This window comes from Callorhinchus milii, unplaced genomic scaffold (assembly GCF_018977255.1).
Source record: "Callorhinchus milii isolate IMCB2004 unplaced genomic scaffold, IMCB_Cmil_1.0 Scaffold16, whole genome shotgun sequence".
Lineage (NCBI taxonomy): Eukaryota > Metazoa > Chordata > Chondrichthyes > Chimaeriformes > Callorhinchidae > Callorhinchus > Callorhinchus milii.
The window spans coordinates 12,501,764-12,528,699 of record NW_024704757.1 but is presented as its reverse complement, the minus strand read 5'-3'; the positions used below and the strand labels follow the sequence as shown (position 1 = coordinate 12,528,699).

Sequence of the window (26,936 nt, the reverse complement as noted above, 5' to 3'; positions counted from 1 at the left end):
AAAAACTGTTGATGCATCAATGCTTTTCCTAAAAATATATTCTGGTTTTCATAAAAGATATTAAAAGTACAAGAAATATACAGCAGTAATGCAGAAGAGTGAAAAAACAAAAAGAGCCAATCTCCCCCCCCCCCCCCCCTTAAACTTTAAACAGTTAATTAATTTTAAGTGAAACTGTTAAATGCTTCCTCCTAGACCCGGACGAACAAATACAGTTTAGAACAATTTGTAATATTCAGAAACCAGTAAATAAAATTAGGCAAGAAAATCTCACATCTTACATTGATTATTGTCGTCTTCGATTAGTCTTAATTGTCTTTGATTTGTTTGTTTTTTCTCTGTCCCCCAAAAGGTGACATGGTTTAAGAACCGGGATGACATGCTGGTAGTTATTCCTAAACTTGATACAAATTTAGAGGATTATCTGAATCTGCAGGAACAGTTGACAAAAGTAGAGAAACTACAGGGTAAATTGCTGGAGGAAATTGAGTTCTTGGAAGGAGCTGATGGCAGCCTTGATCACCCAGCGCATACTTTGGAACGAAGGTATATTAAAATCTGATTTATAAAGTGTGTGTGTTCTCTCTTATGGTATCAAGCAAAACTAACTTTACGATACTGCTGTTAAAAAAAAAAAAAAATGATTCAGCATGAACTGGATAAATAGGTGGCTAATAAAGCAAAGTTTATTTTGCACATCTAAAAGTAGTTTAATCAAAGTCAAATGCAAGTATTGTTCGATGCTTTTGTCTGGATTCATGATGTGCCAACCCACATTTGTCTCATTAATTTATAAGACATGGATATCTAGTGACAGAATATTCATTGGGGTTTTGTTTGCAACTGGTAATCATGTCAAAGAAATTGGTCGTGAGAATGAATAATTCAAAATTAATTATAGGTTGATCCATAACCCTCCTTTTTTGTTTTGGTTTACTTATGCAATAAGCCTAACCACCACACAAAGGTTATGTTTAAAATTTGCTTTTAGTTAAATTGCATCTGATCAGGCTCAAGTTAGTATTTAGACGTACCAGCGGATGTTCAGAGACCCACATTTTCTCTTCTTTTTTAAAAAAAAGTTTAAAAATCTGAACTGGAAAATCTGTTAAATCTCAATCACATTTTGTGTTGAAATTTTTAATTCTATAATTGTTTACTGTGGCATTGTTTTTACATTTAGATATTCAGAGCACACTCAGTTACAGTCTCAGCAACTGGCTGTACAGGACGCTATTCAGGTGAAGCTGAATGACTTTGAACAGTGGATTACACAATATCAGGCTGCCTTTGGAAGTCTAGAAGCTACGCAGCTTGCAAGTCTGCTCCAGGAAATCAGTACTTCACTTGACCTAGGTAACTTTTCTTTAATGTGTGTGCTTATTTATATATGTGTATATGATATATATGTATAATATGTGTGTGTGTGTGTATATATATATTTCATGTATAACCATCTTCAAATTGGTTTATGCTGCAAGGTTCAGGAAGGTGAAATACATTAAACAAACTGCTGCCTGGTGGAGATCAGTGTCGTTAGTTTTTGTGCTTGATCGTGCGTTGTTAATAAATGTGGCAGATCAAGTATGGAAGATGCGTGATAACTAGATTATGCAGGCGGGCCTTCTGCCACTCTGCCCCCACCCTCTGGAACTCCATCCAGCAGTCCCTCCACCTCGCCCCCTCACAGCTTGAACACATGCAAACTACTCATAAGTAGTTCTAAGGTGATTCATTCGGTTAGTGGTAGATCTGCTCAAATACAACAGACCTTTTTAGAAAGGCCAACACTAGGTCGTGACTCTCTACATAGGCTGCGCTCTATGTGGGTGCAACTTCCTGTCTTCTTACAGCCTGATCTAATTTCACAAGCATGCGGTGACAGGGTTGCTATACTGCTAATTGGACTCATTCCAATCGCCTGAGATAGAAGAAAACATGATGGGAGGGAGTTTCCTTTGTTTTTGAAAATCTAAATTTATCTTATTGTTGTGGAAGTATTTGTAAATATGCTTTAAATTTCCTGCACCACCTTTAAAGGCCCAAAATGTCACCTCGTCTTCACCAGTAAGACGGTTTTGTCTTTCAAGTTTAAGTTTGCGCAGGATTGTGCTAAACATTAAATTCAGTTTTCAAAGACTTCCTTTTAACAACTATTGCAAAAACAACCTCCAACTTATGACTGAATTTGAGAATCTGTGTAATTTGTGGCTTAAGTATCTAAAGTAACATTGTCTTGAATTAGATTTTTTCCTCTCTCTCTTCTCTCTCCTCCCACCCCACCCAACACACACGCCTGATTCAATTAGGAGCCCCAAGCTATGTACCAGCCACGGCATTTCTTCAGAACGCTGGACAAGCTCACCTTATCAGCCAGTGTGAGCAATTGGAAGCAGAGGTCAGCTCTCTCCTACAGCAGCGACGTACCATCTTGCGTGGCTGTCTGGAACAGCTACACAGCTACGCTGCCGTCGCTCTGCAATATCCGAAAGCCGTTTTTCAGAAGCATAGGATGGAACAGTGGAAAACCTGGATGGAAGAATTAATCTGTGACATGACTGTGGAGCACTGTCAGGAACTGTACAGGAAGTGAGTACAAGACCATTTAGTTGGATTTGCTATTTAACTGAACTCGATGAGTTAATCGATTTGAGTTAGGGTAGCAGTAAGTGTACCTTTCTTGATCTCCAGGCCCTGTACTTGAGCATTCCTGGTGCCAACGGTCCAAGGTTACATGGCATCTTTTGTTTTGTCATTCCATTTCTTCTTTTTTAGTTCTTTAGCACCCAATGCAATTCACGTCGGGAGGACGTCCCAAGGCGCTGGAGAATCAGGGATTTGAACCCGTGCAGGGGTGCTTGGCATCAAGGTTGGAGGGAGCGGGGGGGGGGGCTAGGAGGGTGGTCGAAGGCGTCGAAGAGGAGGGTCTTGAGACGTGCCTTGGAGGAGGCGAAGGAGGGAGTGAGTCGAAGGGACTGTGGGATCGAGTTAGAAAGCGCAACTGTATTTGAGTATGCAAGCAAATGCCACGTCTGTAATTCTGTTCAATATAATTGTAGAAATGTATTTGATGAAACCTTGTGTGTGTCTGTTTATTTCAAGGTACGAGATACAGTATGCTCCCCAACAGCCAGCAGCTGTCTGCCAATTTGTAACTGCTACTGAAATGACACTACAGCATTTTGCTGCAGACATTAACAATCGGCTCATCAGACAAGTTGAACGCCTGAAGCAGGAGTCAGGAACATTACCAGTTTGTGAAGAACAGTTGAAGGAAATTGAACGCTGCATAAAGGTTTTCCTCCATGAAAATAGTGAAGAAGGATCCTTAAGTCTTGCAAGTGTTATAATCTCAGCCCTCTGTACATTAACCAGGTATGGACTATAGTCACTCATACCATAAATATTAATATCTGCTATTAAAGTCCTTGTGAAGTGCTAAATCCCAATAAGTACGATTTTAAAATTAATTTATCAGATAGAATGTTGTTTTATGCGGAAATATTCTTGCGGTTTTGTTTTCCCTTTGCTTGGTTTTGATTTAAAGGCAAAAATAACTGCCTCCATACTAAGGAAAAAATTTGTACATCGGTCTGTTAGGTTAAATGATGATAATAATAATCCTTGCATTTTTTTGAATGTATGAGCCATTTAAAGCAATTTTCTTCTATCTTATGCTTATTGCCTACAAATACAATCACTGCACTTCGCAGTAAAATCTTATGAAGCGCTTTGAGATGACTTGACGACGTGATAAGGCGCATTATCAAATGCAAGGATTATTGTTGTGCCTAAATTACTTGAGTAACATTTAACATTTAAGCGTGCAAATTATTCTCGTTTCATTATAGGCGTAACCTCATGATGGAAGGAGCTGCCTCCAGTGCTGGGGAACAGCTGGTTGATCTGACTTCCAGAGATGGTGCTTGGTTTTTGGAGGAGCTTTGCAGTATGAGCGGCAATGTTACTTGTCTTGTACAACTTCTTGAACAATGTCAGCTGGTTCCTCAGGACCTCGACATTCCAAACCCCAGGGAAGCATCTGAGGCGGTTTATTTAGCTAACGGAGTGTACACCTCTCTGCAGGTTAGTGACACGAAGGAACATCTTTCAGTTCCGATCTCTCGTCTCAACCAAGGAGTGAGTTTCTCCCCATCCCCACTGCTTTTCATGATCAGGGTTGAGAAGAGATAGCTTTGATTTGCATCTAGTGTGTCGATGATACAAACAAAGTACCGACCTCATGTGAAAGTTTCCTTTCTCCCTCATTAACGTCCTTCATCTTTTAAATTACTGTGTAGCTGGAACAATATTTTACAATGTCTTCATGTTTAGCTGTTGAGAGGCGGGACAGTGGGTTGGTTGGTTGGATGGGAGGGGCGGGCAATGTGAACTGGAGACAATTTGGCTGAATCCTATCTTGTCTATCCTGGATGTTCACATTTATTTATTTGTTTCTTTTATATAGCGCCTTTCACATCGGGAGGACGTCCCAAGACACTGAAAAGTGTACTTTATTTAAGGGGAATGGGCAATGATCAGAAGAAGGCAACCATTTTTTCCTTTCAAAACCAGCAGGTTGCAAGCTCATCCACTAATCTGTAGGATTATATGTTTCACTGCATTTTTAGTTGAACATTCTGCGTGGATAATTAATGTGGGTTTCAAGTGGATTCAAATGCTTGATGCTTTTACTGTTATCAAAACATATTGAGGTCTAACAGAGATAAACTTTCTACAGGAATTGAACACCAACTTCAGACAGATCATTTTTCCAGAAGCTCTTAGGTGTATGATGAAGGGAGAGAACACTTTGGAGAATATGCTCAAAGAACTCGATAATATTATTGAACAGACAACTGACGGGGTTTCTTTACAAATGCTCGTAGATTCTCTGCAGGCGTATCTGAGAAATGCTGCCATGGGAATGGAGGAGGAAACTAGTGCTCATTACGTTGATGTTACCAGGTGAATGAATAGTTTTCTAAAACTTTTAGCCCTGCACATCCTTCCGTTTTACAGAGCAGATATAGCATTGAATGTAACCACATGCAACTGACTGGTAGACACCAATTTCAAATTTAATTGTAGCTTGCAAGTTAAGTTTTTAAAAAAAAAAAAAAAAGAAATTCTTTTGACTTAAGGTAAGCATGGCCCACGTATGATTCTCAGCATTTGCATGTACATGTGTTATGTATTTATCAAGTGAATTCGTTATCTAAATCCTCTGGTATACTTTTTAGTTAGGTTCACTGAGCACTTATTACTTAAGTGCTTTTTTTTTCAATTTTATTTTCAGGAAATCTAGTCGATGACTTTTCTATAGATCCCAGAGCTTTTTATTTATAGGTGGAGTTTGACAATTATCTTTAGTTCGTCGATGAAAGGGATCATAAGCAATCAACTGATTTCTTGAAAAAGTTAATTGTTTAGATGAGGAGGTGTGTTAGGTATGTTATTTATTGGAGATTAAACAAAATGTAGTTGGAAAGGCAATTGCTGTGCAAAATAATCTTAATATTTTCTGTGGTGAATGTTAGTATTACCTAGTATAATTGCCCGGATAACATTTTTAAGATAGATTTGTTAGATTTGTGAATACAAGTCTTTTTTAAAGGCTTTCCATACTGAACTATTACGCAACTATTTTAGAATGCTACGCACTCAGTACACTGAATTAATTCAGCCGAGAAGTGTTGGTGGATCAGTGGAGGAGACCCCTAAAATGTCAGCTGGCCAGATGTTACTTGTGGCATTCGATGGAATGTTTGCCCAAGTAGAAAGTGCATTTGGTTTATTAATTGAAAAGGTATGTATATTTATGTTAATTTAAACCAAAATGATGGGTATATATAAATATTCTATTCACACTCTGGTAATATGTGTGCATACTAGTTCTGCTCATTCATTCCAATAGCAAGTTGCATTCTCATTATTATTATTGATTATTATCATTATTATTCCTCCTGAAGTGAACTTGTTTCAAACACAAGAATTGTCATTAACATTATCAGCACTAGAGTATTAAACTAGTTATGCTAAGATAATAAAAGCTTTTCATGCTATGTATGCACTATTCATCTAAGCAGTAATGTGGTTTGGCAATGAAAGCTCGTAACTTGTCAGCCCACTAAGTGCTTTTTGCTGTTATAGTTAAACAAGATGGAGGTACCCGTAGCTTGGAGGAAGATTGACATTATTAGGGAAGCCCGCAGCACCCAGGTCAACTTCTTTGATGACGATAATCACCGTCAAGTACTAGAAGAGATCTTTTTCCTTAAGAGATTGCAAACCATAAAGGAATTTTTCAGACTCTGCAGAACGTTTGCTCATACCTTATCAGGTAATTTTTTTTTAAAAAAAAGTGTCTCGCGGATACGGTTTTAACATAATTTGTGTATCTTGATTTGTCCTTTGTGTGTGTATATAAAAGAATAATGACGAGTTAAAATTATTGGTTTCATTTGGTCATTTTAATATAATCTAAAATAAAGCAGCTTCTACAACTGTAGATATTGGATGGTTTTATGTTAATCCTATCAACAATAGAAAGATCAGCACAATCTATATGAAATCTTCTTTACTATGTCTTTATGGCTGTGTTTGTAAGGTGTTGCCTATGTCCAGCAACAAGCTGCATTTTTAGGTTTGGTGTGGTAAAAGGGATTTGCTTTTTGGTACATTACTACTGCTTGGGATGTTTACTTATGGGTCAATATTCCGATCATACTAATGGGTGAGAATGGTTTTGTATTTAGAGAGTCTCTTTCAAGACTTCTAGCAAGTGGTGTTCTCGTTCGTCATCCACGTAATGATGTTTCAATTTATTTTCCAGGGATTATTCCACTGGATGATCCTAATTCGTTGAACGGTCCAGTGACACTGGTCAATGTGAAATCCATGTACAGAAGTTCTTGCTTCAGTGAAGATCAAACGGCTAAGCCAATAAAGGCTTTTACAGCAGACTTCGTAAGACAACTGTTGATTGGCTTGCCAACCCAGGCCCTTGGGTTAACACTTTGCAGTTACATCAGTGCTCTTGGTGTGGACATTATTGCTCAAGTGGAAGCCAAGGACTTTGGTGCTGAAAGTAAGGTCTCTGTGGACGACCTTTGTAAAAAAGCAGTGGAGCACAATATTCAAATTGGCCGTTTTTCACAGTTAGTTATGAACAGGGCCACTGTTCTGGCCAGTTCATACGACACTGCTTGGAAAAAACATGATCTGGTACGCAGATTAGAGACTAACATTGCGTCTTGTAAGACTTGTTTCCAGAGAGTGCAGATACAAATTGCCATGTTTCAGGTGAGCTTTTACATTGTATTCTTAATTTTACAGTGAAGCTATTTTCCTCCTCATCACTTTTTAATAATGCATGTTGTATAAATTGCATCACACAGAAATGTTTGTTGTCGCAAGTAAATTGTAAATTGATATCTGAGAAAGGTGTCTACTAATTACTGTAAAGACATTTTATTTTTGTTAATAGTTTACTGCAGCCATGAATGAATTAACCTGCTGCAGTTGAATACAGTATTAACAAAAATATTTGCAACATGTATCCAGAATCTTAACGTGTGGCTGTAATGTTATTTTACTGTCTTTCTCTCCCCTCCCCCCCCCCCCCCCCTCCCCCTCCACACACACAGTGGCAGCATGAAGATGTTCTTTTAAACAGAACTCAGCCCATGTCGACAGTTACTCCCCCACCTCGCTCAGGCATTTTGACCAACATGAAAAAGAAACTGCACACGCTCAGTCAGTTGGAGGTTTCTGTTGCTACAGTACAGGTAAACGAGGTTACAATCCAATCCACATCCTTGTCATCTGGTTCATGGAAACCTTGACCAGTACACACATAATTCTTTAGTCCAGATTATAATTGAAAAGTGGCATTTTATGACTCGATTCTGCACTATAAATTAGTGCTTGAATCTGGACTCGTTTGTCACCTTCCCCCTGGACTACTCAAAAGTACTTCTCGCCGGTCTCCCCAGCTCCTCTATTCAAAAGATCCAGCTAATTCAACAACAACTTGGATTTATACAGCGCCCTCCACGCCGGACGGAGTCTCAGAGCGCTTCACAGTAACGGATCCCAGGGGGCGGGGGAGGAAGGTGACCAAAGACGCTGTCAAAAAGAAAGGTCTTCAGCCGAGACCTGAAAATAGGAAGAGAGGAGGCCAGGCAAAGGGAGTGAGGAAGGGAATTGTAGAGCCTTTCTTACTTAGCGCCAATTTACTTAAGAGCCTGATTATAGCGCCTTTCAGGTTGGGAGGAATCCCCAAGGCGCTGGACAATGAAGGGTTTGCACCTGAGCTGCGGTTTCAGACTATCTAATCGATTGTATGCTCCGTAGGAGAAGCTGGCAGCATTGGAAGCTAGCATTGAACAACGCTTGAAGTGGGCTGGTGGAGCCAATCCAGCTCTGGCACCTGTTCTGCAAGATTTTGAAGCTACCATCACTGAGAGAAGGAATATGGTGCTGAAAGAAAGCCAGAGGACAAACCAAGTAAGAATCACCTCATTAGCTCAATGCAGTTGCACATTCTGTTGGAACTTTGCCTGGAATGTTTTTGACATTGCTTGTTGGTCAGCTATACACCTTTAGTAACAACAACAAGATTTCATTTGTATAGGGCCTTTCATGTCGGGAGGACTTCTGAAAGGCGCTGGACAGTGTACAGCATTTCAGACCCGAGCTGCGGTCAGGAGGGGGAGAAGGGAGGGGAAGGGGGGTGGCCGCTGACATGGTCGAAGAGGAGGGTCTTGAGGCGGGACTTGAAGGAGGGGGCGAGGCGGAGTGACTGGGGGATAGAATTACAGAGGTTGAGGGCAGAGTGGCTGAAGGCTCTCCCGCCAATGGTGGGTCAGGGGACGTGGAGCAGCCAGAGCCGGCTGTACGGAGGGAGCGTGCGGGTTGATAGAGGGTTAGAAGGTCGCAGAGGTAGGGTGGGGCGAGGCCATGGAGGGCTTTGTATGTGAGGACCAGGATCTTGAACTGGATCCTCTGGTGAGGACCAGGATCTTGAACTGGATCCTCTGGAGGAGTTGGGCGAGAGTGGGGGAGATGGGGTCACGGAGTTTGGTGCGGGAGAGGACACGGGCTGCAGAGTTCTGGATTATCTGCAGCCTGTGGAGGGAGGAGTTGGGAAGGCCGACAAGCAGGACGTCTACATAGTCGAGCCTGGAGGTGATGAAGGCATGAACAAGAGTTTCAGTGGCCTGAGGGATGAGGTAGTGGCGGAGTCGGGCGATGTTACGGAGGTGAGGGAAGGCAGAGCGGGTCATGGGTTGAATGTGGGGAAGATAAGACAGTTGAGGGTCGAACAAAACACCTAGATACAAATTGTTCTAGTCACAGCACTGGCATCTTTCACCTTAATAAGCAAAAAAAAATCACCTGAGTAAATTAAAAAATTGGTTTAAAGCATTTATTTTAAAGACCATCTTGTAGTTGTTTGTATAACCTTTGATTAGTATATGTGAAATGAACATGGTGAAATGAAGGTCAGAACGTAGATTTTGGGATGACTTTCACTTCATCATTTCTGATGTTTTCATTATCCTAGGTGACTTTCCTCTGCAGCACAATACTGCACTTTGAGAGTCTGCGCACTCGGACAGCAGAAGCTTTAAATTTGGACGCAGCATTGTTTGAGCTGATCAAGCGTTGCCAACAGATGTGTTCGTTTGCCTCACAGTTTAGCAGTTCAGTCTCTGATCTTGAACTGCGGCTGCTTCAGAGACTGGTGGGTTCATAATACTGTGTGTGCACTATTTTGTATAGGATAGAATATTACAGCACTCGTTAATTGCGTTCATTCCCATGGGTTGCTTCTAAGCTGTTTTTATTTATTTGATAATGAAGTCCCTGCATTAAGTACAGAAGGATGTTTATCGTTGTAGATGGGTGTGACAAATACCTCAAAGGCAACATAAATTCAGATCACATTGGCCTATGCTGCAAATCATTCCAAGAGCTTTTTGTTACCGCACAAACGAGTTGCACGTACAATGACGAATTGCCACTGATTAGTGCAGCACCAGCTGAGTTTGAGATTCATGTTTCACAGATTGGTTGATGTAAAAAGAATCTAATTTCTGGAGGCCACATGTCCACTCATGAAACATTTAGCGGTGGATGTAGGACAGCACTGTCTTGGTTTATATCTTAATGAATTCCTGAAATGCAGACTAATACTAATAATACTAGAGAAATATCATGTGCATTTTGATTGCTACTTGTGAATATGTTTTTAAAGAGTCGTAATTTGCTCCCGATATTGAGCACCAGTTTAATTTGCGAGTTTTTTTTCTCCTAGGCTACCAGTCTCGAACATTCAATAGGAAGTACTGAATGGCTGTCTGGCGCTCACAAGCAGCTGACTCAGGAGATGTCAACTCAGAGGGCAGTGCAGGCTGAGAAAGAACAGCAGATCGAATCTGTCTGTGAAACGATACAAACTTTGGTGGATAATATTAAAACTGTGCTCACTGGGCATAACAAGCTGCTGGCTGATGTTAAACATCTTCTCAAAGCCATGGCAAAGGTAATAACTAATCCACTTGTTTCTTAGTGTTGGTCTGAAATTTGACATTTGGGAGCTAGGTAATCCTTAGAAATTTGCCTTCATTTGTTTTTATCTGTCAGATCCAGAAATTGAATTATCTGGATATTTTAAATCTCAAAAGGTTTACTTTAATGTTTGTGTGGAGTACATTTTAGCCAAGTTTCAATATATTTATGCATTTTCTTCAATGTTGTGCTAAACAGTAAACACTTGCACCTGCACAGCAGTTTTCATGTAGGAAACGTCTCCGAATGCTTCACGTAGATGGGTGGGAGCCTGATCAGATAGGAGATAGGGAGGGAGGTGAACAAAGGTTGTTTTTTTTTATAAGGGTTTTTAAAAGCAGGGAGAGTGTGTGTGGTGTTCCAAAGAACAGAGGTTATTTAAAGCACTGACAGCAGTGGTCTTGGAGTGGAACCAGGAAAGCGAGGAGTTAGATCAGAGGAGAGACAGTGGAAAACGTTGGAGTGCTTGACAGTGATGAAGGATGTGAAGAGGTCAAGGACTTTTTACGAGGCCCTGAGAGGATATTATTGGTGGCCGTTGAACCAGATCAGATGTACTCGTACAGAGAGGGAGGTGATAACCTGTTCCAGTAACACAGAGCAGGTGCTAACAGATTGGGTGATGGATTATATATTTTTTTAAGAAGCTAAATCCTGATGTGTTTGTATAGGGTTGTTCCGTTGCTGGCTGTACATGTTCCTATTCTACAGCAAAAATTGAAGGACTAGTGCAAAAAAAAATTGCTTTCTTAACTGTTGATGTTGCTGCTTTAGGATGAAGAAGCGGCCTTAGGAGACAATGAAGAGGTTCCCTACGAGGACAGTGTGCGTCAATTCTTGGCCGAGTATAAATCCTGGCAGGATAACATCCAAACAGTGTTGTTCACAATAGTCCAGGCCATGGGGCAGGTGCGAAGCCAGGAACATGTGGAAATGCTGCAAGAGATCACTCCAACTCTGAAGGAAATGAAATCTCAAAGCCAAAAGTAAGTCATTGTGTTGTGTTCACTGTTTAGTTCTGAGCCATCAAGACCAGTGGGTCAAAGGAATCTTCTTTGGAAAAAAAGCCATCTTTGGCATTGCAGTCAGGAGCAATTCTCAGACACGCACTTTTTTTAAGCCTGAGAAATTTCTCCAGGAGTTTATTTCACTTGCGTGCACTTGCATGCATGTTACACAACCTGTCAATTATGACTTGAGAGAAACCTTTTGTATTCAGCCGATTACAGCTTTGTGTTGATCGTTAACTTTTCTTTCAGTATCTACAATGATCTGGTCAGCTTTGCGTCACCACTGGTCACAGATAAGTCGAATGAATGTTCAAGCCCAACTTCTGCCTCTGCGTTTCAGCCCACTTTTGCTGCAGGTAAATGTTTATAGGTTGCTGTCCTAGGAATTTATTTTTTTAAACCAATGCAAACACTTAACCTTGAACCAATGGACCTTGGTTTTTAATCTCTCGCCAGCCGTTCGCAGCAATACTACTCAAAAGACTCAGCCTGAAGTTATGTCACAAAATACACGAAAGATGGCCCCGAGAAATCTCGCTGCCTCAGCAAACACTCCACCAGGCACAACCACAGCACCTGGAAAGAATGTTGCCCCAAGTCCTAAAAAGGCAGTGAGGGACCCAAAGACCGGAAAAGGTAAACCATTTACATTAGTAACTAGTTAAATTAGTCAACTTAAAATTATTATTAATAAAAGGTGTGGGGGGATTCTAGTTGTTTGCACTTTTATCTTCATAATCAGGAATGTTGTAAAAATCAGTTGTGTAGCTCACAAAGGTCACATTTCCTGAACTATAACATATATAATTGTGTATTTTCAGCTGTTCAGGAGCGGAATTCCTATGCTGTTAGTGTGTGGAAAAGGGTGAAGGCCAAATTGGAAGGCAGAGATGTGGACCCCAACAGGAGGATGACTGTTGCTGAGCAGGTACAATTATATCACTATACTTTGTCTCTCACCATAATCTTTTATTTGACCGAAAACCATGTACAATAGCTATTAAGATTTGTTAGTGCTATAGAACCTGAACTTTAACAGTCATCTATCTGCTCATCCCTCATCCGTCACTACTTAAACCATTGCACGTGAAGCAAGCTAGAAATTCTCACGTGGCAAATTCTTGCTTACAGCTGTGTATGTCGTTGTTGGAGGGAGGTACCAAACACAGGCAATGTGCCTCTATAATGAATTATCTATTGTGACTTCGAATTAATTTTTGCGAGTAAGAGAAGAAAGAAAATAATATTTTTAATATAGAAAGAATATCGAATTCAAGATTTGCTTCTGCTGAGAACAGTTGAAAACCAGTGTGATCGATTTCCCGAAGCTGCTGTAGATTGCTTCCAATATTAATGTTTGCTTTTATTTTTATTTATGTGGCTGTCCCAGTGCTAAATTTTGTTGCGACTATTTGAAATTGCAAATTTTAGCAATGTATGAGATTATTACATATTTGGAAAAAATTTAAGTCTTAGTAAATTGCCTTTGAAATGTTTTTGAGAAAGGGCAAATTTAATGCAACTTTCTGAATATTCCTCATTACTAGAAATCCGTTTAGATTTATCCTGTGGGTATTTTAGGATCCTTTCAGTTGCAAACTATATTGATGTTTCATTTAAATTGAAGCAAATGTATTAACAAGCGAGTAATTCTCTTTTCTTTTTTAACCACATCAAATTTCATAGGTTGATTTTGTGATTAAAGAAGCAACTAATCTAGATAACTTGGCTCAACTGTATGAAGGTTGGACAGCGTGGGTGTGAACTAGAAAACAGTGGATCACTCTGGTTCAATGAGCAACGAGGTCAGGCATCCACCAGAATCAACTCGGCCACAGGCATTCATAGCCGCACCATGGCAGGCGTTGATGCATTCTGGGGCTTAATCTGAGGTAATCTAGGAATCCCTGTGCATTTCGGAGTGATTAGTCAGAAGGCTGCACTCAGGGATATGCTTAATACAATGGTCTGCACCCCAAGGTGAAGGGCCAACAGCGCCCAGTATGAATCACACGATTGTCTTTCTGTCACACCAAGAACAGCAGAAGTACCGAGGGCGTAGGTGCAGAAGCGAATGCTGTCCTGCTGAGTACAAAGTGATTTGAAATCCTAAATTCCATCAAGCCCCTGTGAACATTTCGGGTCACAAAGTATTAAATCCTGTTTGAAAGGTAAATTTAGAAAAACCGGGGCCGTAAAGAAATCTATTTCAGCAGTTCCCCAGACACGTGATTCCAGTTGGATAACTCCTTCAATGGCTGGCTTGCCCCTGAAGATGGCCATCCAGTAAGAAAACAAGGCTGGGAGAAACTATGGACTCCACAAACAGCCCCCAAAATCCCAATAGATTGGATATACTACATGGAACTTGTGTGAGGAAGATGACACCACCCTGATATCTTTTTTTTAAAAAAAAAAGCTTTCTCTTATAGGTGTAAGCTAGTTTAGAGAAGTGCTTCTCAGATGCTTGTAATTCTGTTTACTGTGATTGGAATTCAGTAGTAGTTATCAACCATTTTAAATGTAAACATTTTGCAATGTACACAATCTGAAAGACTACATCAAAGCATTGACCGAGATTATTGGTAAAGTTGAAGGGTTGGGTGGTGTTTCCATGCATACACTATAAAGTGCTTTTTCTCCTCCTGTTTTGTTACTTGGAAATAAAAGGTCATGGGTATTTTTGTGTAACTTCATCATGCAGTTTTTGACATTTGTACGAATAAAACTTGGAATAAATCCTCAAAAATGTATTTGAAAGTGACACACCATGACCAGATAAGTGTTTTTTTAATTGACCTCCCCTCTCCTATTTGCTTCCTTTCACTTGTGTGCTTTGCCCTTTGCTCTGATCTTTCTTGATGCATATCTTGCAGGGATATTTTTGAATACACCTATATACGTCCCTTTAACATTGCATTTCTTTATCCCATTATACTTGCTTTTTCTTTCCTTCTAACTTGTACTTTTCTTTCTTTCTGACCTCTCTCTACCCCCCCCCAAAAAAAAAAGATCGCTGGTGTGTTCTGTAGTTTTCTGTGATTCATCATTTTCATAAATGCTTTGGGAAAGTTGCTTTGGACATTATAAAATGCAATAAAAATGATGAAGATTGAAGTTTCTTTGGTATATTAAAGTACATCCTTATCCATATTGTACCAGACTTATTTTTAGTAGTGTAGCTTCCTAGCTGTATTTTTCATCTCGCTGGCAAAAGTAATTAGAGGTTTTTTTTTGGTGGAGGTATATGGTGTGTGGAACTTTTTTTTAAAATTCAAAACCCGGATGGCTTCACGTTAAGTAAAATCATTCTTCAGCATTGTACAGGTTAATGTGAAAAGCATGAAATCATACATAAATGTCACTTCATTATTTGACTGCAAGAATCCATTTTTGGATCTGTTGTTCTTTATTGTAACTTAAACTTGGATAGTACATTTTAATAATACTCGGAAGGAAGACAATCCCCTTCCCCTCCACAAAAAAAAACACCCTGCCTTCAGCCCACATCACTATGCTGTTCTCTGAATAGAGGGCAACAATGCGCCAGACCTCCTTTGGAACGGCCGTCAGCAAGATGAGATGAATCTCCCTGCTAACTTCCACCTACAGAACCCCGATGTAGTGATCTGGCCAAAAAATGTGTCAAATTCACCCATACAAATTAAACTTTTGGAATTGTGATTCTAATCCCAATCCTCTGAATGTGACTCCACCATGTTTGTAGTAGCTATTGAGCAATCGGTAAAATAATATTACATCCTGATGAATGCAATTACTGTTTTTACCGAGTTACCAATGTGTAAATCCAAATTTTGCATTTTAGGGGACGTAGGAGAAAAATGAATGGGAAATTGTGTATTGGATACCTGTACTTGGACATGAATCCCGCTTGTGTTTGCGTGTGTTTCAGGCTCAACTAATTAAAATAAAATATTGTACTGCCACAAGTTTAATCCAGGACAGATGTGCCAATAAAGTTATTACATTCATGTGGTGTTCATGTTGTTGACACAATTTTTCTCCTTGCTGGCTCTCAAAAAACACGCATAAGGGATGGCAGAGACTTCTTAATGTGTTAAAAGATTACCATAACTGGCCTTTCTGATAGTCCAGTTGTTGAAAACACTCTCGTACAGCACAAACTATACAAAGTATAGTTAGCTGACCTCAGTTTACAGGAGTACTCTGAGCTCGCATTTGATATACCTGTATTGCCTGATGTCAAGGCATCTCAAAGTGCTTCACAGGCTATACTGTAAAGTGATGTGACTGTTTCAACTACTAACTGCAACGAACTGAATGAGCAAGTGGTAGTTGCTCTCAATTTAGTACATGGCTGCTCGTTGACGTGGTAGGTATCCCATTGGTTCCGTCTTTCCTTCAACCTAACTCTGGTGTAATACTACACCATTGTTGAGTGCTGTATTGTTTCAGTACTCTGAAATTCTACCCGGGGTGACGGGTACTGTATAAATGCAAGTTATTGAACGAGTCGACTGCTGAATCAGGGCGTGGAATTGCCTGAAACTCTCAAGTGATGGCCGACTAATGCACAACTCGAGAGCGTGAAGTTGGAGCAGACGTAACGTGGCAGCACGTTTATCAACCGCAGAGCCTGTTGTGACGGTGCCTTCGGTCACCCTCCTACTCCCACCGACCTTCCCTGAGCCTCCGACCCTCCTCATCCCAACCCTCAGCTCGGGCCTAACGGTCCAGTGCCTTGGGAACGTCCCTCCCAACAACAACAACAACAACAACTCCCGAACGCGAAAGGAGCCGTTGGCCGGTCTGTGATGGTTGTCCGGCGGGGCTCTGCCTGGTCATCAAAGCGACCGATCGGGTTTGTCGAACCCGGGGGGGGAGCTGCCGGGTGGGGGTGAGGGGGTGAGGGGGTGGGGGGGCGACTTGGGGCTGAGCTTCAATCTGTTGCCCTTCCAGTGGGTTTCCAGTTGAGAAGATGCACCTGATGGGGGGGGGGGGGCAATGGGGGCGGGGCTGAGCTCGGCGTGGCCCCGCCCCCTTCCCTTCACGCACGCACGCACGCACGCACGCACGTCCGTCGAGATCAGCCAACCCGAGCAGTCGAGACGAGTCTCTCCGTGGCGCAGAAACTAGCCAATGAGAGGAGGCGGCGCAGCTGACGGGTCACCGGTGGATGATCCAATGGGAGGCGAGGCACGGTTCCGCGCAGCCAAACAGAAGGAGGCGAGACAAAGGGGCAGAGGCAGACCAATAGGAGGAGGCGAGAGAAGAAAAAAAAGCCCGCCCCCCCCGCCCCACCCACCTCCACCACCGTGCGCGGAGGCTAACCAATCAGCGGAGGCGAGACAAAGAGTCCGCGCTCGCGCGCGCGCGCACAGGCAGAGGCGTGCCAATCAGAAAAGAGGAGGGCGAGTCCCGGTCCCGCGCGCCGCCCCGCCCCGCCCCGCCCCGAGACAGACCAATAGAGAGCGGCGAGACAAAAAAAAAAAGTCCGCACGCGCAAGGGCAACCAATAGGAGGCGGCGAGACGAGAGTCCGCGCAAGGCGAGCGGCCAATCGGAGGCCCGGGGTCGGTGCGCGTACAACAGCGGGCGCCAGTTGTCGGGGCTGAGCCGCGCGAGAGGGAGAGAGAGAGGAGCCGCAGGGAGTCGAGGGGGAGGGGGGCAGCAGCCAACTGCAGAGCGGCCGCCACAGGAGATTGGTGTGTGAGTGAGTGAGTGTGAGAGAGACAGACAGACAGACAGAGGGCGAGAGGCAGAGCCATGGCGAGCGGGGAAGGAGACAACAGGAGCACCAACTTACTGGTGAGTCCGTCACCGGGGCCTCCTGACCCTCGGGGCCGCACCTCCGGGTGGCTCCGGCCGCTCGGGGCCCTCTTGTGAAAGGTTATTGCGGGTATCGGGTGGTGGTGGGGGGGGAGAGGCTCCCGGGCTCGGGCTCCCGCCTCAGGGCGGGGAGGGGAGGCTGTTACCTCTCACCGAGTTCAGTGATGGCCGGAGGGAGGGGGTGAGGGAGGGGGTGAGGCTGCCGTTCCGAGTGTCCCCATTCGTGTCCCATCTTTTTAAACCGGGGGCCGGTTACAGGCCGCTCCTCCCCCCCCCCCCCCACTCCCTCCCCTCCCTCCCCCCTCCTCCCTCCCCCACTCCCTCCTCATGGGCCGGCGCCGCCTTATCGGCCCGGGCCCTCATGTGGGGCCTACAAACCTTTTCCCCCTCCCCACACCCCCCCCCCCCCACACACACACACCACACCCTCCCGACCCCGACCCCATTGTTCCGATTAATTTCCACCATCGCCATCTCTTTAATGTTGATCTTATATATTTTTTTGAGGGGAGAGAGAGAAAGAGAGAGAGAGAAGACCCGAATTGTCTTTATATATAAAGAGAGAGAGAGAGAGAAGACCCGAATTGTCTTTATATATAAAGAGAGAGAGAGAGAAGACCCGAATTGTCTTTATATAGAAAGAGAGAGAGAGAGAGAAGACCCGAATTGTCTTTCTATATAAAAAGGGAGAGAGAGAGAGAGAGAGGTCGCGTTGGTATTTCGACACGAAGACGCGCACAGCCTAAAGATGGCCCCCGCCTTGTGAACCAACCCCAACTCGTGTGAATTGATCCCTCGTTACAACACCAGTCTCATTGGGAGGGATGGGGGAGGGGGGGAGGAGGGAATGTAATGGGGGTGTTGAGGGAGGGGGAGGGGTGGGGGTGTTGAGGGAGGGGGAGGGGTGGGGGGTGTTGCTGGAGGAGAGAGGTATTGATGATTTGGCGAAGGGAAGGAAATCGTTTTGCCACAAATAACGCAGTCGTGAAAAGTCGCCCCCGTGACATGTTCATTTCTCTCTTTTTTTTTGGTGGGGGGGAAGGGGGAAAAAAAACCAGAATCCCCCCCCCCCTCCTGCTCGCGCGCTGCGAGGGGGGGGGGTCTTGAAATGTGGTTCCCGGGGTCCCCTGTTAACACGCCGCACCTCTTCTTGACGATCGTGGTCTTGTTGTTCGGTATTGACCCGAAGGCAGGGTGGAGGCGATGGTGGCGCATTACACAAGGCTGTGTTTTTCTTCTCTAAAATTCTCGGCGGTCGGGGGGAGGGTCCGCGTTCGGTGTGAGATAAAATACTTCGCTTCGGGGCAAATGTCCGTAATTGGCTGAATATTGACGGGGAATGGCTGGTAACGATGATTTGCATTCTGCCACTGAAGAACGACGTCACTCTGCGTTCGCTGCTGCTTAATTGACTGGCGGGAGTTATTCTGGGCGGGGTGTGGCTCTTGGGATAATTCATCTGATTCTCGGTGTTTTACAAAAGCATGTAGACCTGTAAGGAATAAAAGAGCAGCGCAGAGTCTGCAGACTTTCCAGATCGACTAGACAAGGGGTTGAAATCTTGCATAAACAAACGAGTGAAACTTGGCCGGAATCACCTACATCATGTCAACTCCCAAGCTCTTGCTGTTTTTGATCGCACTGGAAGTGCCGTTCTTTATGCTGTATAGAAATATACAAGTTTCTCACCATTTACCACCTCTGTTAGGAATACACTGATATTGAGATTTTTGTCTGATCCTAAAAAAAATACAAGCTTCAATACACATTATGTCACGTTTCAAGGGACAACTATGTTTTTTTTCTTAACTGTGACTTAAAGAGGAGCCCTTCCTAAATGTGTATAACCCTCGAACAAAATTGGAATAGATATATTACCATTTTATCGTAAAGTAGTACAATTCAGTCCTGCCGAGCTTGTAAAATTCTCTAAAGGTACAAAGTCTCCTTCTGAATGCTGATGCAGTGAAAAAAAATCTGACTATAAATATTTGAATTGTGTTTGCAGCTTTAACACTTAGTGGAGACATATTAATCCAGCTGCTTTGCAGTTGGTTGCCTGAAGTGTAATCTCTCCAGACTTAAATAGTTGGTTCTTTTGACCTTTGTGATAGGCTGCTGTGGTTTTAGCTAAGTCTGCCGACGTTAATCCCCCTGCCCTTCCACCGCCACCCCAAAATAGGAAAAGCTATACAGCTGATTCGCTTGTTTAACAATCAAATTTACCAAGAGTGCAAGACTTGGAACTACTGTAAGGCATTGTGCCTTGAGCCCATATCTCATCTGGTGGAAAAGTCACACTCATTCACAGAATTGTAAATTTACAAGATTGCTCCTCTCCACCTCTGCTTTTTTTTTGAAAAAGCGATTGATATGAGTTATCTCTGGCTTTTGTTTTATTTTTTGCTAGTCTTATCTTAAGGTTCAGGTGATGTCATAAACTGAGTGGTGAGGCAGTTTGACATAAGCTGCCCTTCAAATCATGGGATGGGAATGCAGCCTTAAAAGTACAACTCCTGACATTCAGGAGTGTGGTATCCACACCGAACAGTTAATAATTGTGCCTCGATTATTCAAAAAGGCAATTATACACAGTTGGTTGCTAGCAAATATTCAGTGCATTTAATTTCAGTTTTGAAAGGAGAGAGTACTTATCAGTTATTCAGTTGGTCAATCCCGATTATGTTGACATCACTAGATTGTGTGCTCTATCCTTCTGTTGTAATTTAGCCCCAGTTATAAAGATGTTTGTCACAGAGTATTAACGTAACAATCACTGTGATGTCTTTTCTCAGGCTGCAGAAACTGCACAACTTGAGGAGCACTTGGAGGGATGGGGAGAGGTTATGTTGGCAACAGATCATGTATTGCGATGGGAAAAGGCCTGGCTCCCTGCTGTGATGATGGTTGCGGTGTCAATGGTATTCCTGTAAGTATTTATACAGTTGGACTGGTCTCAGGTGCCTTGCAAATTTGTGAATATCAGCCATACTAATGAAGTGTCAAAGCTGATGAAATATTAATATGACAAGTTGAAATGTCGTCAAAGGCTACCTTAATTTAGTGAATGACCTTATTAATAATTTGTGGCCTGAAAATTTCAGAATTGTAGTTGGAAATAATTTTATAAGCATCTTTATAAGAGTGTTTTGCCCCCAAAATATACAGCCACTTCACTTTTTACAGTATATTATGTGAAGCGCTTTGAGCGGTCTCGAAGACATGATAAGGTGTTATATCAAACGCAAGGATTATTATTATCTCATTTTCTGCTTTTCTTCTCGAGTCTTTAATATGCAGCTCTGTTCTCAGTGGTTTGGTCCATAAATTCAGGCCTGCATTAAAACGGGCCACGGCGTAAAAATGAGTGAATCAGCACTTCCAGCTTGTCAGGTCGTTTCTGGTGTCATTTCTACTATGCGGGATAGCAGGCAGCTGCTCGCACGAGGGATTCCAGCAGGGATTGCTATATCGTGACCTTGGGATTGAAATTATATCCTCCTCATATTGTTGAGGGATACAAATTTGGGACATCAACTGATCTGCCCGACTGTGGGCCAGTTCCGTACACAGCGCGATGCAAATATCCACAGTCAAGCAGTTGCAAAAGCTTATGAAGATGCTGAACCTTCGAAATTTGTTAGTAGTCTAAAGCGATATGGTTCGGGTAAAGGCGAGCAGGTTAATCACTTTCCTATTTATAGGGATTAGTCCTGGTTCTGGTACTCCCAGGTTTCCGATCTCGTTTGCAACAGTGGAAAAGATGCTGTTTCAGTGGATTTTAGGTTTTGTTCCTCCCCACTGCCTCGGCGATCTTCTAAAATGTTAACGTTTTAGTAGACCGAAATGTTTCGACTCCGATGAGGGAAGACAGATTATCTGGTTGGGTCTTCACGCTTGCGTGTTCTGTAGATGGTCTTTTCACAAGCCGATGTGTAATACTATATGGTGTGAATTCCCTTTTCCTATATTTGCTGACCAGTTGCTCTGCTACCTACTTTCCAGTTGTCATTCATGTGCGTCAATGCGGTAGTTTGAGGGCAGCTTCAGCATCGCAACATGTGATAGGGAACTGACTGTTGGTGTTATTTCATAGAAACTGTTGCAAAAGCTCCAGCTTCCCTTTCCTCTCTCCCCTGTTGAGGAAACTTCTAAAAGTGCCTTTGTTTTTAAAGAAAAAGTAATGCTGACATGCAATGTATCCCTCTCGCGTGACAGTAGCGGTTTAATGTACACACAGAACACGAAGGTCCGTGCCTTTGTCACCTCTCGGCTGGACTATTCTCACGCCCTCCTCGCCAGTCTCCCATCCACTACCATCCAGAAAATCCAGATTATTCAAAACTCTGCCGCCTGCATTCTCACCCGCACCAAACTCGGCTCCTCCATTACCCCAGTCCTGGCCAGACTGCACTGGCTGCCTGTCCCAGAGAGGATCGACTTCAAGATCCTCACCCTTGTCTTCAAATACCTCCACTCCTCTGCACCCCCCGACCTCTCTGAGCTCCTCTCTCCTCAAAACAGTGCCCGTTGCCTTCGTTCCTCCGGGTCTGGCCTCCTCCTTGTCCCCCGAGTCCTCCGCTCCACCCTCGGTGGCCGTGCCTTCAGCCCCTATGCCCCGAGGCTCGGGAACTCCCTTCCTCTCGCCCCCTCTCTTCCCATTTTCGGGTCTCTGCTGAAGACCTTGATTTTCGACCGCGCCTTTGGTCACCTTCCTCCCCACCGCTCGGTCCCAGGATCCGAAACTGTAAAGCGCTCTGAGACGCCATCCGGCGTGGAGGGCGCTGTATAAATCCAAGCTGCGAATATGGCTGTATTAATCCTGAGCGGGGGTTTGGGGGTTAACAGCAGGACAAACAATAGTTCAGATTCTTTTTCCACATATGGGACTAGGTCTGCAGTAAGCAGGCATACGCTTTTGATCTGTTGTGCACAATTGGCTGCTGCGTTTTGTCCGCAAAATATACAATCAATTCACTTTATATTTATATTCTGCGAAGCACTTTTGAGATGTCTGGAAAGCGTGATAAGGTGCAATATCAAATGCAAGGATTGTTGTTATTTCTTCCATGATTCGAGCTGAAGAAGCAGGAAGGAAGGCTGTTCTTTCGTTGTTAACTTGATTTGTCCTCAAGCTCCTTGAGGTCTAAATACAGAACTGCTTCCCACCACCAGTGCCTGTGTTAGTGCATTTTATAAAGAATCACTTTACATGAAAATAAAGAGTATGATTCAGTTTTCTTTGTATTCTTTTATTCCTGCAACTAATCCTGCATTGTCAGCTTATTCTAGAACTCTTTAAATTCAGCTTTTTGGATGCAAGTTCTCTCTTCCATCTTACAGCACGATGCTAATCTTTTAACTTGAGGAATCATTAAAATTGTAAGGGATACATTCAATATACAGCAAACTACTGATAACTCGTCACCACAAGGGAAGAGGACTCGGGGTCATATGTGTAAATATATAAATAAATGCGGCTGAGAAATTGACGGCATGATGGCTTGTGGTCGTGACAAATTCTATTAGTGACTGGTACATAATTGTTCGCAATTGTAGGTTTTGTGCAGATGTCAGTAAAGACAAACAGGTGTCTGGTGGTGGGGGCATACAATCTGGGCGGCTGTTTGAGAATAGTGTAGAAACAGAATCTCTTGTGCAGAGATGAATGAGGTTTCTGAGGCCAAGATGCCTAATATGGTTTATGTCCTTTGCATTCCAGGGACACTGTTGTTGATTAACCAACCTGCCTGGTTTATCATCGGGGGCGGGAAAAATGCACTAATGAGTGATCCTATTCCTTAGTTTACCACTGCCTCCTACTGGCAAAATGGATAGTTCCAGTTGGTGAAATTCCACCAGTAATGAAATGTACACTCAGCATTGAATGCTTGGTTTCTAGTAAGCATTGCATTTATTTTCTGAGCATAAGTAAATGACAAATTGCAGAGCTGGGAAAGAAGAACATGTCTTTGGTGAAGTCTTAGCAGCTTGAAATGTTGTTTTTAAATGTCACATAAAGCCATGGTGTTGGAGATGATAAATGAACCGTTGCATCTTCCGAATAAGGAAGGGTTTCTCGAAGAAATCTTCCATGAGTTTTATCTGATGTACGAGTTATGGTTTCTCCTTTGCACACTGTGCAAGAGTGTTGGAACTTTTGGTTTCTTGTCAAACATTGCAAGATTTAACGTTGGCCCAAGTTATACAGCCAAAAAAGGCAAGTCATCATAAAATCTGATGTATTCTGGTGAATGTGTTTGTAGAAGCTTGATAACGAATAGGGATACTGCAGATTCCAGAACAGAAAGAAGACAGATAGAGATGGAAGAGCTGAGGGGTACAGTAATGCAAATTGGGTAGCTTTACACTCCTAGCTGTTTATATAAGCACATTCCTTTGATTAAGTAGCTCAAAAGCTTCTCGCTAAAATAGGTTTTCTGGTATTTAGGTAAGTGCGATAATGTGTGTTAGAAGGGGTACGCTGTAATGACTTCCGATTGAGCCTTGCAGCAGCACATTATCTCGAGGCTGCTAACTGTATACATTAACATTTTTTCATGGATGTGGAATACTATTCACGGTACAGAATAAATTTACCATTAATGGTCTTAAATCATGATCTTCTTTTGTAGGCTAATCTACTGGTTGGACCCATCAGTGCTGACTGGCGTGTCGTGTGCTATCATGTTGATCTGTTTGGCAGATTACCTTGTCCCAACCATTGCTTCTCGGATCTTTGGTTCCAATAAATGGTGAGAATTTCAAAAACAGCAGGGAATGTCAATAGTTTTTTTTATTCTTCCTTTTGTTTTCTCTTCCTTCTCTCCCCCACCCTTAAAAATTGATATTTTTACTTGCTATTGAAGGATTACGCCTATTTTTGACTTGAAAGTTAGAATGTCTTTTTTCTAAATTATTTTCGAACAAAAGATCTAATCCAAAGATTGGCACCTCACAAGCAGCAGATCCTCAGTGTTGTTATGTGGCAAGCGGCAGAGCACTTTCCCACATAAATATAATGAGCAGATGACTTTCTAGTCTGTTTAGAATTGCATTTCTACTTATTCCAAACTTGCGTTGCCTCTTTTTTTCCTCTATTGCTTTCCCCATACCATAACCCATTTGTAACTGTTGGAAGTTAACCACAGAACATTCACACGCGCAGCTCTGAAAGTTTTAAATTCTCAACTTGGGTCAACAGGACCACAGAGCAACAGCAGCGATTCCACGAGATCTGCAGTAACTTGGTAAAGACCCAGCGTAGGATTGTGGGCTGGTGGCGGCGTGTCTTTGCACTGAAGGAAGAGAAGCCCAAAATGGTACCGTACATCCAAACTACCTGTGTTGTGTGTATGTGGGGGGGGATTTTAATAATCATTCATTTTGGCAAGACGAGTGTTCAGTTTGGCTGCAGTACACTGGGGCATCAGCGTATTGTGCAGCAGAAGTCAAAGAGTTTACGTGGGAGAGATTAATCTAGTCTTTTTCTTGTTGACTTTTTTTCCCCATTATTTGGGGGAAGTTTTTTTTTCCCACTAAATAATATTTCAGTTAACAGAAATGTGCCCACTGGTGAGTCTACCGGTGGCCGATCAGACCAGTCAACCTGACTGATGGTGCTGTAGGGAAAGCTACAGTATTTCCTAGTCTCCAAATGCCCTTCAGCATCAACTGTCAGATGAGACGATCCGATACGGTGAACAACTCTCAAAAACAGAAGTTATTTTACCAGTTGTGGTAACTTGCTAATCATTTTTTTCCTTATTTTAGTATTTCATAACCGTGGTCAGTGTTCTATCTGTGGTGGCTTGGATTGGGCAACAGGTTCACAATCTCTTCCTTACTTATCTGATTGGTAAGTTCACAGCAACTCGCAATGATAAAGCTCCCTTCGCGTAGGCTAGCACCTCGGAGAGCTTAACGGTGGTGGAGCCTGAGGCTGAGCCGGGGAGGGGGGGGGAAGGGAGGAGGTGAACGTAAGCAATGTCGAGGAGGAATATCTTCAGGTGTGATCGAACAAAGGGGAAGGAGGGGGCAAGGTAGAGGGATTGATGGAGAAAATTCCAGGGTATAATGGATGAAAGAGGCCAATGATAGAGCAGAGGGGAGGGGGACAAGCAGGAGGCTAGAGCCAGAGGTGGCGGGTGATGCAGTGGGAGTAAGCAAGTCGAGGAGGTAAGGAGGGGCCAGTGAGAAGATCGAGTGTGAGAATGAGTGTGAAGATCGTGAATTCTGCTTGTTGTATGGTAGGGAGCCTGTTAACATAATTATCTTACAGCCTGGTAAATGCACTGTAGTCCTTTTTTTAAAAAAAAGTAATGAATGTACAAGTGGCAATTCCTTTCTTCACATGGGATTTACGGAGCTTTGCCTGCAATTGCAGACTGTACAACATGAAACTGGCCATTCGACCCAATTAGTCCGTTGCTCGTGTTCATACTCCACATGAGCTTTCACCCCTCTATCCCCTACTTTCTCATAGAAGCAGCTTGGATACCCCCAGTAGTCTAAATAGATTCCTTTGTCATTTTAGTGAGTTTCTTACTGTTGCTGCCTGGTCTGAACCGACGTGGGATAATCAGCAAATACCTGGGAATGGCCAAGAGGGAAATCAACAAGCTACTCAAGCAAAAGGAGAAGAAGAATGAGTAATGAAGACTGGAATTGACGGGAGTTCAAAATGTTTCATTGCTGATTTCTTTTAACACGAGGAGCTGTCAATTTTCTTCCTGAATTAACAAAAATATAAAGCTCTTCTGTATGTTCTCTGCTACAATGTATGTTTGAGTGTGAGTGTGTGTGGAGGGGTGTATATATAGTAATGAACCTGATGTTACAAGAAACTAATTAGGTTTTGCTTCTCATCACTTTAAGGCTAGTAACGTTTTTAGATCAGGAATTGCTACTTAGTTTAGAATTTTATTCTCGATTGATCTCTCATGACTGATTCTTTGTGTTTGGTGTTTTTTTAAATAAAAACTCCATGAATGCACTAGAAGTTTAATTATAAAGTATTCTTTGTTACATGGTGTTGTTGAACTGCCTGATGTCTGTGCAATCACTTGCATCGCAGATTCTTGCTGGAGAATTGTCCACACGTTAGAGGCAAAATGCATTTGTGGTGTTATCTACTGTCAGGATCTGAGTCTGGCTATCTGATATGACTACTGTATGTAATTGTATGAGTTAATACACATGTAAATAGGATTGTCTTTTACTCTGTATAAATGTTTTTGTGTATATTTGTGGTGAAACATTTAGTTGTGTTCTAAAACTGTACTCTCTTATAGCTTCTCATAAAATAAAATCAATAAAACGCCAAACTGCAGAGGTGTGGTTGTTACGCTGATAGTTAATCTGTGCTTCCTAGCTCATTGGATGTTTCTCTAATCTGCAACTCCTTCATTTATTGCTGCTCTTCGGCTAAGGTGTGTGTCTATATAACGCTGCATCTGTTGAAGTTTGTGTGCTGACAAATTACTTTCAGTGTTTCAATTCTTGTCTTGCCAAGTGCTACCGTTTAAAATATTGAAAG

At 42.7% G+C, this 26,936-nt stretch overlaps 2 protein-coding genes across 2 annotated transcripts in view; both read left to right on the top strand.

The window, feature by feature from the left end:
* smg1 (SMG1 nonsense mediated mRNA decay associated PI3K related kinase) overlaps positions 1-15,580 on the top strand; it is a 50,583-nt gene extending 35,003 nt beyond the window's left edge. Inside the window, exons 46-63 of the mRNA XM_007893821.2 lie at positions 353-546; positions 1,184-1,356; positions 2,310-2,589; positions 3,103-3,375; positions 3,852-4,086; positions 4,742-4,968; positions 5,653-5,809; positions 6,154-6,343; positions 6,836-7,305; positions 7,650-7,790; positions 8,359-8,511; positions 9,572-9,751; positions 10,325-10,552; positions 11,353-11,564; positions 11,838-11,944; positions 12,045-12,224; positions 12,410-12,516; positions 13,275-15,580. Coding sequence (XP_007892012.2) covers positions 353-546; positions 1,184-1,356; positions 2,310-2,589; positions 3,103-3,375; positions 3,852-4,086; positions 4,742-4,968; positions 5,653-5,809; positions 6,154-6,343; positions 6,836-7,305; positions 7,650-7,790; positions 8,359-8,511; positions 9,572-9,751; positions 10,325-10,552; positions 11,353-11,564; positions 11,838-11,944; positions 12,045-12,224; positions 12,410-12,516; positions 13,275-13,352 — 3,585 coding nt within the window. The 3' untranslated portion in view covers positions 13,353-15,580. The remainder of the gene's footprint in view (positions 1-352; positions 547-1,183; positions 1,357-2,309; positions 2,590-3,102; positions 3,376-3,851; positions 4,087-4,741; positions 4,969-5,652; positions 5,810-6,153; positions 6,344-6,835; positions 7,306-7,649; positions 7,791-8,358; positions 8,512-9,571; positions 9,752-10,324; positions 10,553-11,352; positions 11,565-11,837; positions 11,945-12,044; positions 12,225-12,409; positions 12,517-13,274) is intronic.
* Positions 15,581-17,265: 1,685 nt separating this feature from the next.
* Positions 17,266-26,721, top strand: arl6ip1 (ADP-ribosylation factor-like 6 interacting protein 1). Its single transcript, NM_001292275.1, is given in 6 exon segments — positions 17,266-17,377; positions 20,194-20,327; positions 24,034-24,153; positions 24,603-24,720; positions 25,172-25,256; positions 25,935-26,721. Coding segments are annotated over 6 exon segments (618 nt in total). The 5' UTR covers positions 17,266-17,335; the 3' UTR covers positions 26,054-26,721.
* The last annotated feature ends 215 nt before the right edge of the window (positions 26,722-26,936 follow it).